Here is a 15,786-nt window from a genome sequence, read left to right as displayed (position 1 = left end):
TACATGAGCAAGGGACATCAAAGATGTATATAAAAAACAAAGAAGTACAGAGGGATCAATTCAACATTTATTTTCATACAAGGTACAACTAATTACCCTAATGATCTCAATATTCTTTAAATATCCTATATATCCATGGGTCAAAAAAACTTATATACGTGTCAAAAGGACTGGGTAGTGCACAAATAAACCTAAATGTATATATACACTTCAAAAATGTTAAACACAGACAGAACACTCTTGATCACATTTAAATCAGTCATATGTATATATCAATACATAATACATTATATACACAACATATACAATACATACACACATCAAATAATATATACAAAAGGAATATACCCTAAATACAAATGGAGCTATCACAGTGTACACTCCTAACTAAAAGTAGTACACTCAAAGGAAGACCTAATCGCGCCAGAGGTGAAACACCCCTAAATAATTATTTTGTAGGCGCTATAATCTAATCAAACCAACTCAACACTTAAGAGGCTCCTCGTCAAAGTGTTGACGCAGTCTCGTTTTAGCCATACATTTCTATAGGCTTCATTAGGACAAGGGTATTTCACTAAAACAATAATAATAATAGATGAACACAACAATAAATTCTACCAATAAAGCACTATCCCATATGTGACCATGCAGTGCCAGAGACGTCAAGTGTTTCTAAATGAAGGGAACAAAACGCCAACTAACAACCAAACACCAAACAGAAAATAGAAAAAGAATACATAAATAAATGAATACATTAATTAAATTAAGAATCACCGTGGGTCAAAAACCTTGCAGGAGCCTAAAGGTGGAACACAACCACAAGAACCATGTGTGTATCCAACCAACACCACAAACCAGGTGAATGTTACCAAAAGGAGGCACAGAAGTACCTTCGATAAGAGCGAAGTAAACACTCTCCACTCCCTGAATTACAGGGAAAATCAGCACAGTCACTTAAACCGTTGGCTCACTGCGCATCTGAAACAATAAACAGATGCACAATTTTAGTCGGCCCTCAAGTATAGTAAAAATGTCCTGCCGACTAGTGATAAACCAATAATATATCCCAGTTAAAAGAGTGCACAACATACCTGAAGGGACACAGCCCTTCCATGCACACGTAATCTCCCCTAAGTCACTCCTCAGTTTGCACACATTAGCGGCTCTCCTTCTCCTAAGAAAAGACCACAGAGTGCCACAACATCAATATACAATCGTCCTGTAGTCACGCAGACACTACACAATGTAAAAAATCTCTTCCTCCCGGTCTAATGCGGAGACCCCTCGCTTAAATACCTTTAAATGGAGGTCCCCGTCATCCAACAACGTTCTTCAAATAAACGTCCTAATTCTGGATCCAACAGCAACTCTAGACAGAGCATATAACGGGACACAAACGCACCGACATCATGTGTGTGGCTCCAACAACAATGAAAATGGACTCCCAGAACCACGTCCTAGAGGCTGCACCTACGTCACACGCGTATGGTAAGCAACACAACGGAGAGACTCACATGAATGTCCTGGTAGCTGTCTCCGCACATCACTAAAATCAAAGAACAAGGGCACTGTCCTAGAATGACCCCAATGCCTACCGGTGAAAACCAAAGTAAGAGGAAAAAGAAATCACACTGGTAAATAGAGGTGCCACGACAAATGAACACACCAAGGGAAGGAGAGGGGAAGCAGTATCCTATATAAATACCATGTAGGAACAAAAGAAAGCAAAGGGATACTGAATAAACCCTGCCCACGTGGACAAAGATGTCCACCACGACAAGTGTATGTCACAGATCAGCGTCGTAATGCCAAGCCCTCAGATGCTCAAAACTCCTACTTCTCCAACTCAGGTAGTATCTCTCCCCAAATAGGGAAACCATTACAGATAAGAATGGAGGATGGAAATCTTTATTTCCACAGCACCGACACAGTCCAGGGCATATCCGCAAAAGAGGCACCTCAGAAAGATAAAAAATAACACTCTTCATGGCACTGCATGTTCACACCTGAGCTTACACTCTTATTCAAACATAAAGTTAAGTAATGTACCAATAATATTCAGACATCTATACCTCCAACAACAGGGGTAGCTCAATCCAGTTCTTCTATAACCTGCTACTCAATCTAGGGAGGCAAATAATGTTTAAATCAGTGCCCATAATTCGTCTGTCATTCAGTCCCTTGGTAGCAGTATCATAACTTTCGATTAGCCTACCTTCTGTTCGATTCAACTTCATCTCCAATTCTCCCTCATTACTTGCTTTAATTACTACTAGTACTGTCCAGTTTAAGTCCTCTTCACTATGTCCAGAATCATTAGTGTTGTACCAACTGTGCTCCCTGTGTCCTAAATCTTATGCGAGACTTATGTTGGCAGATGCACATTTTCACAGCTTGGGTGGTCTGGCCTAAGTAGGCGAGACCACACGGGCACATCACAACATACACAACATTTTTGGTGTTGCAATTCGAGAAGGACTGCATGGTGTGGATCTTATCATTAATCACAATTGATTTAGGATCTGTGGAGTTGGGGCAAGCAGCACGGTTCGTGCAGAGAAAGTGTCCAACCAATGGTGGCAGACCTAACATGCTTCTGGTATCTTTTTTAGCCAACGGTTCTCTGCTTGCTCGAACCAGATGTTTTAAGTTTTTTCCTTTCTTGAAGGCGAAAAGTGGCTTAGGAATATTGAGGTGTTCAATCAATCTCCAGTTTTTTTAGAACTATCTGCTTGACTTTATTTGCTTTAGGATTAAAAGTCAACACACAGGTCATTTGTTTGGCTTCAATTTTCACTTTGGGAGTGAGAAGGGTTTCACGAGGCGTATACCAAGCCCTTTTAAGGGCAGCTTTAACTAATTTCCTCGGGTAGCCTCTCATACACAATTTCTTTAACAAGGTCTCCGCTTTATCAAAGTAATCGTTCTTATTTGAGCAATTACGGCGGATCCGTAAAAATTGCCCATAGGGCAAATTCTCTTTTAAACTCCTTCGGTGTCCACTTGTAAATTCCAAGAGAGTATTCCGATCAGTCGGTTTTGTGAAGAGGCTGACCTCGAATTTGCCATTGTTATTAAAAATCCATAAATCAAAAAAATGTATTTTGTCTTTACTGAAGGTTTTAGTAAACTTTAAATCAGGGTTACCCAAATTGAGCCACATATGGAATAGGTCAAGGTCTTCTATATTGCCATTCCATATGAGAAATATGTCGTCGATGAAGCGTACCCACATCGACAAATGGTGTCGAAATGGGGTCGCTTCATCGAAGACATACCTCCTTTCAAATTGGTCCATGACAACGTATATATATTTCTTTTTTTACCCATGGATATGTAGGATATGTAAATAATATTGAGAACATTAGGGTAATTAGTTGTACCTTATATGAAAATAAATGTTGAATTGATCCCTCTGTACTTCTTTGTTTTTTGATATACATCTTTAGTTACATAGGCCACACCTCTTGTGAAGGTCTCTTAGATACGCTTCTTAAGCCACACCACTTTTAGTGCCCTGCTTTTTAAAATCTCCCTGATGGCACTGGAAGTACTTTAACGGAATGTGCTGCAGTTCATCACTGAGGAAGAGTAGTGTAACATTGATTCCACAAAAAATTGGACATTTCTCCATATTGTTCTTACTAGCAGATTGGCAGCCACTAATATCTTTGCCCTGGACTCGAAACACTTATCTTGACAGAGCTAGTCTTGGTGACATAAGAACTTGTACTGAAGGGCTAGTTGATATTCCTTAGCAAATCCTAAAAATGAGGTTCCTTCTTTACCGAGATCTGCAATGGGCAAGATTGCTGTGAAATGGCACAGGTGCCATTTGTATCTTGTCACAAAGTAGGATATGGACCTGCAGATGAGGGTACAAGGGTGTGTATGCTCTACTTCCCTTCTGGAATAGAAGATACTGGTTCTAACCTTATTCTGGTGCATATCCAAAGAACTGTGTGTTTCCAAGTGCTCTATTGATACTGCTCTCAGGATAGAGGTATGCTGGTGAAGATGTCTGGTGATGAATGGTGCAACAACAGTAAGCTTGTAAAGGTGGATCTAACCTGGTTTCCACAGAAAAGGTCTTGGATGGGAAGGAAGGGGCATGCGGTTTGAATACCCCTATTGTTGACCATGAGGCAATAGGAAGGGGCATGCGGTTTGAATACCCCTATTGTTGACCATGAGGCAATAGTATTGCCTAACTAGAAGTACGTGTCATTGTGTTTGTCACGTGGTTTCTTTTCTCACTAGTTTTCATTGAGGGTTTTCACAGGCATTGAGTGTGCCACATTCACACTAGATGAGCATGTAACATAGGCACTAAGGGCACCCACTATATATATGAGAGCATTGATCTAGGCAAGAAGCTGCATGTAATTACAAGCCTATATGGCCTGCTGGCTTGTCCGGTGGGCAGCAGTTGTTTTTAACGTACATCTTTACTTCTTTTACAGATATGGAGTATCATTAACCATATGTATTTTGTGTATACACATTAGGTGTGCACTTCACTGTATCCTCATTATAGGATTAATTAGGAGTGGTACGCACTGGGCTGGACCTCGTGTAGTCCTGATAAAGAGCTTGTAGGGGACAGCTCAAAACATGCTGATACAGAGGGAGTACTAGGGAAACCAAACTCATTAAGGTCAGGTTTCTCGCTGGTATTACCCCCTAATTTTAACCATACCAGCTAGGGGTAGGAATAAAATAGTTGTTCACTAGTTAGGTATTTCTAAGATTTGTTTTTCTTCCACATCACTGCACCTCACTTAGTCCATAACTAAGTGCTCCTACGTACCTCGCAGGTTGTAGAATGCCTCAATCCGTAGAGGATTGGGAGGAACCCCAATGATGAAGCATGCCACCTGGTGGAGACCCTGGTGGGTGAGGGGGTCTCTAAAAAATCTTTTTTTCTAGTAAGGTGATCACAATAGACAAATGCCAATGTAATAGCTCCATAAATATTAGTCTAATGTTTGCACAAACCTTGTACAAAGTGTTTAGTACATGAGTGCACAGATTCCTCTCAATCAAGAAGTTAAATTCATCCTTTTCGAGCCTGGACATAGGAGCTCATTTTAAAGTCATAAATACAGCCTCCACACACACTCGCACACCCTTAAAATCGTACAATGTTCAAATTTGTCTTTTCCCACGAGTAGAGGAATGCACCGATGCCTACATTTTGAGACCTGCTTTAGAGCAGTCTCCGAAAGTCGGCAAAAATGACATCTTCGTGTTTAAAAAAAAAAAAAGAAAAAATGCAAATATATCTTGTTAAATTGTGTGGTTTCCAATCGAGAATGGCCTCCACAGAATATTTGCTTGCTAAAAGCACCCATTGTCAAATGTGCCCAGGTGCGGAAATATATATTTCATCATATAGAAGTGGTGGTCAATATTAGCATTTTTTGTTGTTTGAGATGCTTCCTATTAGTGATTAAAAAAAGGAACGAAAATCACAAGTTAACCCAGAAAACTATACATTTATAAATGTCACGCATTTGAATTCAGTGATGGACAATTTGTGTGGACTGTATTCAATCACAAAATTCTCATTAAATTCACAAGAAGTGTGCATCACTTGGATAAGTGTCCTTGCCAATGAGGTTTGCCTGAGGACCTTATAGTGTTGAATGCTAATGTATGAAAGCGCACTGAGAAACAGAACATTAGCCAGCAATTTATCCTTGGCTTGCAATAGTTTTTCATTGCGTACCTTCCATGCATTAAATTACCATGGCAAATATATTGAATTCATATTGTACATCGAGGAAAGCTGTTATTTTCAGTTGTACCAAATAGTCTGACCTGAGGAATATGTGGTATTTGTATCTCACAAGCTTGGAATAACCATGCCATATTTTTGTTGACATTCACCTTTACTAATATTGCTAAACGTTCATGAATATTGAGCGATATTAGAAAACTTCATGTCATATACATACCTCACATGCGTGACAAATGGCTTAAAGCAGCATGGCAAGTTGTTTACTATGTAGTGTATCCTAGAAATGTGGCAAGTAGAACGAATGCCCAGCACCCCACCGATGCATTGATCGTAATCCTTCATTGAATTGAAGACCCTGCTAGTGCCCAACTATGGTTAAGAAAACATTTATTTATACCTGTATACCGTATAAGAGAACATGGATGCAAATATCCCTGATCATCCCTTATATGCCCTTATCATAATTGAACATGTATTCCACATAAGTGATGGACATAAGAGCCACAACCATGTTATGGAAGTGCCATAAAGTCCCCTTTCCAATGGTTCCCATCTATACCATGGCTGCTGTGGTTTCTTTCAGTCCCCGTTTTGCCACTAAATGCATCTGAAACGGATGGTGCCTAGCATGTTTTCCTCACTGTTGAGGGAAGGTGATGACTCCCAATCAGACCCTTCAGTTGAGGGGGAAGGATGTTTGTGATTTGTCCTCTGGTAGAGATGGGCTGTTGCCATTCACTCTATGCCCGACTGGTGTCATTTGGGAAAAATCCTGCATGGGGAACTGGAATATTGCTTCATTCGCAAAGCAGTAGTCCTTCCCCCTGGAGGGCAGGGCCGGACTGCGAACCAAAACTGGCCCTGGCAAAGTGCTCGACCCCCCCCCCTCCCCTATTCCCCCACCCACGGGGGGTTGTGGTTGCTGCCGAGCTCTTTGCCAGAGCTGGATTGCGGCCGATTTTGTTACAGGCCCTGTAATAAAAACGGCCCCAGGTGCCCCAAACCGGCCCCTACCCGTGCGTCGCCCCGGGGGGGTTGCCCGGTGCCCGCTACGGCCAGTCCGGCCCTGCTGGAGGGTGAGCACCGACTCACTCACACTGAATGCTGTCCTCCATTCCCCATATTTACAACAAGGGGTGGTGATGGACAGAGTCTCTGAATTAAGCAGAATACTCTCACCCAGTCAAGAGATCAGGGCTAGATCCAACACCGTTTTTTAGCTCAGTGCACCATCCCAGTTTCAGAACCTGGCTGTATGCAAATTAGTCTGTCCCTGGCCCAGTGCATCATGGGAACAGGGCAGAACAGACTACAAAAGCCAATTCTTACACTGGGAAGGAAACAAGCTTCCGGGGACCGGTTTCTGGCATTTCAGCCGTCTTCGGCCCGGCTTGCTTGAATCCTGATGGTGCAATGAGCAAGGGACTCACATCTGAGTATACCCTTCCACGCTTAGGGTGGACAAAAATATTTACAACAAGGGGTGGTGATGGACAGAGTCTCTGAATTAAGCAGAATACTCTCACCCAGTCAAGAGATCAGGGCTAGATCCAACACTGTTTTTTAGCTCATTGCACCATCCCAGTTTCAGAACCTGGCTGTATGCAAATTAGTCTGTCCCCGGCCCAGTGCATCATGGGAACAGGGCAGACCAGACTACAAAAGCCAATTCTTACACTGGGTAGGAAACAAGCTTCCGGGGGCCGGTTTCTGGCATTTCAGCCGTCTTCGGCCCGGCTTGCTTGAATCCTGATGGTGCAATGAGCAAGGGACTCACATCTGAGTATACCCTTCCACGCTTAGGGTGGACAAAAATATTTACAACAAGGGGTGGTGATGGACAGAGTCTCTGAATTAAGCAGAATACTCTCACCCAGTCAAGAGATCAGGGCTAGATCCAACACCGTTTTTTAGCTCATTGCACCATCCCAGTTTCAGAACCTGGCTGTATGCAAATTAGTCTGTCCCTGGCCCAGTGCATCATGGGAACAGGGCAGACCAGACTACAAAAGCCAATTCTTACACTGGGAAGGAAACAAGCTTCCGGGGACCGGTTTCTGGCCTTTCAGCCGTCTTCGGCCCATTCCCCAAGCATAGGAGAGAGGCAGTTTGAGCCTGCAGAAGGTGAGTAGAGTTTTGTGCTAGTGGGACCTACCCTCTTTCAAAATCACTGGCTCTAATGTGCTTTCCCTGCCTCAGGAGGGCAGATAAAGGGTAACCACATCAGATCCGTCCACCGACCTTTTCCAAGGATTGGAAAGGTTGTTTTCAGTGGAGCAAACATCAGCCCTGTGCTATGAGTGCAGGGGCTAAATCCCTCTCCTTGGAAATTGTAGTTATGGCATTATGCCCAACCAGGGATCTTTTCAGTGAAGGTGTAGTTGTAAAGGGGAGAATGTTTCCCTTTGCAACAATATCTTTGCCATCTTTGACAATCTCATCATAGTAGTGCTGCAACATCTGATGCAGCCATACTGTTTGTCTGCTGCTTCCAGATCGCTACAGGAGCTTCTGGTTAGGGGTTTTAATAATACTGGTGTAGATTGTATGCCAAGTGTCTTTGGAAAAAAAAACAATATATCACTCTTGGCACTGAAACAGTTCTGCTTCTAGCCACAGGATTGGGGGGAGGGGGTGTTGGAAGAGCCTCCTGGTATGAGTGCCATTGCATTTTTAGCGACAGGCGCTAGGATGTTGAAATTACATCTTCTCACTTTTTGTTTGTCTACATCTTGAATGAAATTAAATAAAAAAAAGAATGGAAAAATGCTATTGGCAGGCGAACTGGATTGCCACAGGATTTCTGATTGGCTTGTAGCAGACAATTCAAATGGACCGAACAGAAAGACCTATTCTGATTGGTTTGAAAGGCATGTAAACCCTTTGTTGGAGGACCGTTCTGTCAGGACATCCGATACTCAACTTTGTGAACTACCCACAACTTGTGCGTGTGCTAGAATTTGCATAGTGGTCTGTGGATGACTGTTAAATTACTACTTGCAGCTCGCTTCTTTTTTTTGTAATTGACAAATGTAGGCAGAACCAGATCCCAGTGTACAACAGTGTATTCAAAAAAATGCCTACCAATAATTGCAACATAGTGCTTATGACATGACCTCATCATCCTCCGCACTGGGGAAGTTAAGACTAGATAGAGAGTGTAACTAATAGTTGAGCTCATCTACACAATTGACATGATTGTTTCTCATGGAGACGGAAAGAGAATTGAATGTTTCTAGGAAATTAAATTCAAGGAGCTAAAAAAAGATGTAACCTTTTCCCATATCCTCTTGTGGCCAGCCAGTGGAAAGGAGTGAGATTTGATACCCACTAACAGATTGTTTCCAGTCGCCTTCCTTCAAAATAAAGTGTATTTGTAGTTTATTTGTGAATGCATCTCTGAAGGAAAAACGTACTATTAGCAATATTTTGATCAGATGTAGTTGAACCCCTTGCATGCGGTGCACATTTTCGCGCTGTGCGGTCGATTTGAATGGTGGGTTGGATTCGGACCGCCCCCGGCCGTCCTCTGCACATTCTCACTGTGACGTCAGAGGCCGTCGGCTGTCCAAAGTATGCAAGGGGTTAAGATGACCTATGCATACATTTAATTGTGCATAACTAACACTCCCACTTTTCAGCGTTCTATTATGACATTTATTATAGTCTGCTGCCAAAGGATGTACTACTTGTTAAAGGCCCTGAACCCTAGATGTAGGCCCATCCCACAGACAGGGCTCATACTGAGTGAGAGAGGGCATTTAACTTCCAGTATAGCCCAAGTCCGAGGGCTATAATGCTATGAGCACAGTCCAACCACTATGGGTAAGCAGTTTCAATATCGCGAGAAACTAAGCTGAGCATTGGAATGTTGGAGTAGAAAGTCTATACTGACAGGTATTGCCCCAGAAACTCTTTATATTCAGCGGAGCTTTCCACATTCCAACGTAGTAATATATGTGAACGCATTGAACATTTTTCTAAAAATGATAAACCTCGTATTTGGTCACAAACTACATTGTTTAATATTATAAAATAGCTTTCAAATAATATAGCTAGTTGAAAATTTGTAAGGTGAGCAGATTTTGTGGGGAAATACTCAGAATACAGTATCATATTTTCCTGATGAATGTTTCCATTCAAGCGGGGATTCTAGACATATTATGCATGTGTTGGGCTATTCTGCACGCCTTCCTGATCTGCCTGAAAATTCATGTATTGTTACTAAAGTAATAAAGGTAACTCCTTCATTGTTTCTTGAGATTCCCGACTTGGCCAATGTCCACCTTACATTTGGGCTCAGAACCAGGTCTAAGTACAGTTTATGTCCATAGGCAGGGAGCTAGGGTCCTTCTGTCAGAAGGCTTGATATTGGTCCACTGATCTTACTCCATCCTGTTGATCGTTCACAGGTTGGTCATATTTAGGATCTTGCAGAGTAGTAAGCATACTTGCTACTCTGCATAACATCATTTAATAAGTGGTGCTATGAATAATATACATTGTTTGGGCACATTGATGCCGATCTATAGTTAAACCTAGACTATCCAAGTCACAGCACTGAAATGTGTAATTCTTTGTTTCCCTAATACATGTTTGCATTCGAGCTTCAGGAGTCTTCAGCCCTCCCCCAAAGAGTTCTTAAATTCGAATTATTTTCTATCTTTCTCAGGTCATGCAAGCACAGTTTGCACAGGATAACAATCCAGATGCACAAACACTTCAAAAATTGGCAGAAAGAACTGGTTTAAGCAGACGTGTGATACAGGTAATTGTATGGGAGGTGCATCTTCCAAATTCACTCTAAATACATTTAGATGTACTCAAAATATCATGTTGATACTGTGGATAAACTTTCTGTTTCAAATTAAAGACTCTCTAATGTTATGACTGTTGCTTGAAATATACAGTATATACAATGAATTTGTACAGAGCAATTTAACTGTAGAAACCATGCTGGGCAATGGTGTAATACAGTGTACCTAGGGTGCACGGTGCCTCAGTTCCAAAGTTGTGTTTTAAATGCAATGTCCACTTCCTGGCCTTGCAAATATTATTGCTCTTGTGTTGATAAACTACAGGAATCCTTTAGCCCTGTAAGTGATGGTAGTTTTCAAATGCTAATGCTTTAGACCGCTCTGTGGGCATCCCTCCTGTGCATTTGACCATTGCCCTACAACATACATATTCATTATATTTTCTCTTTACAAGAGTGGCATTGCTATTCTTGTGATATAATTTCGGTCTTAACGAGATGACCTACTTCCACCCCCCCAACCTATTTGATCTTCCATTGTTTATTTTACTTTTTTTTGCAAGGGTGACGTGGTTGTAGTTTCCTGCTGTTGATCCAGTCAGTCAGTTTAAGCTAATATTGGGAATTTCCACTATGTCGCTTAATTGATGGTTAGCTAGAATCATTGACTAGACCAGTTAAATACAGAAGTGCAGTTTTTCTGGATACTGAATATACTTTTCAGGGTTCGCAGACTGCTTGAAGGTAGCTAAGGCTCAGTACAGGCTTGGAATAACTAGTAAGACATTGTGGGTAGGTTTGCCCATCTGTATATTATAAACAATTTTTAGGCTATCCTGATTTAGGTTTAAACCTATAATAACTGATACAACCCCACCAAAAGGGAAATAGCCCTCACCAGTGTAAACCTATAAACACTGGAGAAACACCTGCACAACCACAAACTAATGCCATTCAAATAAAGGAAAAGGAGAGTGAAAGTCATTATTTCTTCCTGAAGGTGCCAATTCAATGTAACTTTGTTATACACGTAGCCGCAAGAAAGACTGTGATAACATTATTCTGCTTGAGCTTTGTTGTTTACGGATGTCTCTAAAATATTGTTTTTTCCTTTTTGTTTTTTCAGTTTTGTGGTCCTTGGTCTAAAGATGCAGGGTTTATTAACATGTTTTTGGTCTCATAATTTTATAATCTGCAGAGAATTAAAAAATCTCAAAATCATATTTAAACTTTTGGCTAAGTTTGATTGTTTCACTGATAAGTAAAATGGTTGGTTTCATAAGAATCGTTCCCGATATGTACCATCTCATTTACCCACAGAGAGTGGGTAAACCCCCTTGATACATCAGCCTAGTTTTCTAGAGTCAGTCTTGATAGTAGGTGAATTTCCAAACACCCCATACTTTTAACATTCAATGCAAGGTGTAGTGACAGGTATATGTAAAAACAGTGCTGTCCCCAAGCATCTGGGATAGAGATGAAAACATGACACCAGACATTTAGAAAACATGGAACGCAGTGTTACTTGGAATGCTGCTGCAAAAAGTTCCTATCAAGTTCAACAAAGATTGGAGTGATATTGTTTGTATTTGCAGTGATTCACTATGTATACACAAAAGTTGTGTGATAACCTGTCAAAATTGATACCTGAGCTGAAGTGCTTCCCTGTAAGAGATCCTTGCCACTTGCTAGATGGTATGCTAAAAGCATCCTTACAATCTTGAGAGTTAATGAATAATGCGATTGACTTTTTAGTCCATTCTGGTGCACTGCTTTGTTATACGTGGGAACTAAAACGCAAATATTTCTCATTTTGTGCTTTATGTATTATCAAAGAGAGTCATCCCAATCTTGTCATTTAACTTGTCGTTCTCAGTCCTAGAGGAACTGAATTCTATATTATCCATGTGGCAAACATTTACAGGATTTATACAGACTGATGATGCCAAAGGCAAGAAATGTGAGGATCTTTGGTCGCATATTGATAGTGATGTGGAAAAAAAGTACACTACTGCATTCTTCGATCTTTACAGGAAAACATGACTGCTGTAGTGGACATAATAAAACTAGAGTCTTGAAACATCCTTGTCTACCAAGTGTTCAGCATACTTTGTGTTAATGTGAAACATCTCCTTCAGAGTAGGATGGGAGCCACGGTTAGTGACTTTGGCACTGCAACATGTTCCATGTTGGAGTGGTTGCCACTTGGTAAGCAGAGAAATGCTGAGGAGCAATTCAGGAAATCCTATTTTGCAATGTATGAGATGGCTTTCAATAATGCATAGAAATGTCCCTTCACCAACCATGGCATTTGAAGTCAATGAAGCCTCACTGTATCTAGATTCTTTCTGTGAAGGGGATTTTTCTCCCAGCTTCCAACAGTACAGTCTCATTTTTGACAGCTTCAATATCTCTGAAGGCACATGCACCAAATTCAGCGCAATTGTTGCAGAACCTGTCCCAGATAATCATTCTCTTGAGGTGCACCAGTATTGGCATGGAAAGCTATGTCAGTGGTCAGTTAGCAAATTGTGTAGTGGCTGTTTTGGTGTTGCCAGTCTCCTGGGCCAATGTTGACATGGCCTTTTCACAGATGCCTTTACAAGGGAAGGAATGACTCTCTAATGAAGTATTGTATGGTATACTAATTTAACTTTGATTTGTAAAAATGTATTTGGAGATCATACACTGTACATACACTGCATATATATATATATAATGCACCATCAGTGCAGAAAGCAATAATAAAAGCAAAACGTACCCTAAACACTGAAAAAACACTGTTTCTGTTTTTAAATTTGTAAGCACTGATAACCACTGTTTTATTTAAGGTATTGAAATCACTTGAAAGCACTGAAAAAAACCACATGAATTTACCAATAATAGAAGCTGAAAACAAGAAACTATAAACAGATTTAACCTACTAATACTACTACTACTGTATTGTGGGAAAGCACCGTAAAAACTAGGTCATGCAGATTTTGGCGAGGAAAGTAGTAAATATTCTCACCCTATGCTTGGCTCCGAGAGTTAAACAGACCCATATGTGTGGCCTACCTGGGCCCTAAGCTCTGGAATGACCTGCCGCCCACCTTGAGAAAATGTACTTCACGGACTGCTTTTCAGAAATGGTTGAAGACCTGGTTGTTTTAGTTAGTAGACTACAGTTGCACTATTTGGCTTCTTAGTAGACTCTGGCTGCACTATTTGGCATCAAGTGCCGGGAGACCCTGTGAGGGTAGCGGTTGCGCTATAAAAGCTTGAAATAATACATATTAAACCCAGTAAATTCCAATCCTAGGGTTAATAGATTTCATTGAGTGTGATGGTTATCTCCAACCTCTCTGAATCATTCATTATCAGATATAATATCTTCAAGATTTAGATCAACGTGCAAGCCTGTCATGACTGGGATCTTTTGAGCAATTTGGCAATGTTACTGCTAAACTTAGCAAAAATCAACTCTTTCAAATAACCAGTGCTGCTGAGCGAAGCTCCTCATCATGAAGCATTTTGCTACCAGTCTTGCAAGACTGAGCAGAGTGTAGTTCATCATGGCATTTATGTACCTCAGTAAGAACACTTCAACCCCTTTCATCTGGTGACAAAAGAAATGTTCTGTAAAATAATTAGTCTTATCTTTGAATTAGTGTTTGGGGAATTAATTACTCACCAGACACTGACATGTTGCCAACAGAATCATCTGCATGTATCCTGGGAAGGTGCTCAGCTTCTTTCCTCTCACGGATGGTACCTGCAGTATTAGTGTTGACACACATTGCATGCTTTGTCTGTATTTGGCATTACATCATTTTCTTGATGTTTTTCTTCCTATTTAATACTGTTACATGCTTTGTCCCTTACAGAAAGTGGGGAAACATAATTGATTAAAATTTTCCTCTTTCAGGTTTGGTTTCAGAATTGTAGAGCACGCCATAAGAAACATGTTAGCCCAAATCATTCCTCAACTGCTCCAGTTACCGCCGTTCAACCTTCTAGGCTATCCCCACCAATGATGGAAGAAATGGCCTACTCTGCATATGTTCCTCAAGATGGACCTATGTTAACAGCTTTACATAATTATATTGACAGTAAGTAATTTTGCATCAACCCTTTACTCTCGTTTTGCCTTCTTCCTATCTGATCAGGGATGACCTCTATTGTGCACCAGGCATTCATGCTAGCCAAGTGTCAACTGCTTCAGCCCACTACTGTTTTTAAAAAAAAATCAGTTGGATGCAGTGAAGGAGTACCTGTTTTGTCCATTGGGGCACACTTCTCTGCATCCCCTTTGTAAAAGTGCATTTTTTCCAGGTTCTTGCATTCAGCTTTTCGTTTCAATAAAAAAATCCCTTTCTTTCTCTTCTACCTATGGTAGTGAAGATCAAGCAATGTAATCCGTGTGAAAAGATTAATGGGAGTCTTGTATTAAATCCCGGTCACCAGAGGATGTGTCTCATTGGTTCCTGGGTCCCAGTGACGTGATGGTAGTGTTATCTCAGGATTGATACGTTTGCTTGGAAAAGATTGACAAAACGCAAGGAAAGTGCAGAGACATTCAAATCACACCATACAGTGAGAATGGAGGAGACCGGGGACAGCTCAATGCAGCTCTGCCCCTCCTCCACATCCCGGCCATAGCCTCAATACCTGCCATACAATATGGCTGCAATGAATTCCAACACCGAACCAGCTCTCACGGCCAGGTACCACCTCTACAGGAGGAGCATAATTCAAGCAACAAGCATTGGCTCACTTGTATTTTGACTTTGCAAATGCTGCAATAAGGCCAGCACTGGCAAATACAAAATAAAAGATCACCAACACTATATAATGCATGGTGAGGGAGTGTGGGCCGGAGTGAAGGTTGGGGAACAGGAGTCTCACACTACATGGATAAAAGATGGTGTATGGACTACATTTTACAGTTTTCCATGCCCACAAAATGCCATGTGCTGATCCTAGTGCTAATTGGAAGCCCTGTTGGCCAGTGCCTAAAGGCAGTTGAACCACAAAATGCCATCTCTGTCCCAATGAAAACCCTTTTCTATATCTGTATTTAGGTGTATGTGCATATGTATGTATGTATGTGCATGCCTAGTTTGTGATATGTGTTCGTACCGGACAGGGAAAGAGGTCTATAGGCGAGACCTAAATGGACTCCTCTACCTGATGTTGCAACAGTCGGAGAACAGGAGCTTCATTTGGTGTAGGACAATGTGGTTGCCATGTAAAATGGTTAAGGCAGAAACCAAGAGCAACACTGTTTCAATTAGCATAAAACTAT

At 41.2% G+C, this 15,786-nt stretch overlaps 1 protein-coding gene across 4 annotated transcripts in view; it reads left to right on the top strand.

Annotated features, from left to right (window-relative positions):
- Positions 1–15,786, top strand: part of LHX8 (LIM homeobox 8) — a 170,433-nt gene that overhangs the window by 122,162 nt on the left and 32,485 nt on the right. For all 4 annotated transcript variants that reach the window (XM_078673413.1, XM_078673416.1, XM_078673414.1 and 1 more), the window contains 2 exons: positions 10,416–10,511; positions 14,407–14,590. In XM_078673413.1, the coding sequence (XP_078529539.1) occupies positions 10,416–10,511; positions 14,407–14,590 (280 nt within the window). The remainder of the gene's footprint in view (positions 1–10,415; positions 10,512–14,406; positions 14,591–15,786) is intronic.

Source organism: Lissotriton helveticus, chromosome 1_2 (assembly GCF_964261635.1).
Source record: "Lissotriton helveticus chromosome 1_2, aLisHel1.1, whole genome shotgun sequence".
NCBI lineage: Eukaryota > Metazoa > Chordata > Amphibia > Caudata > Salamandridae > Lissotriton > Lissotriton helveticus.
The sequence above is the reverse complement of the archived record's forward strand: the minus strand, read 5'-3'. Positions and strand labels throughout refer to the sequence as shown.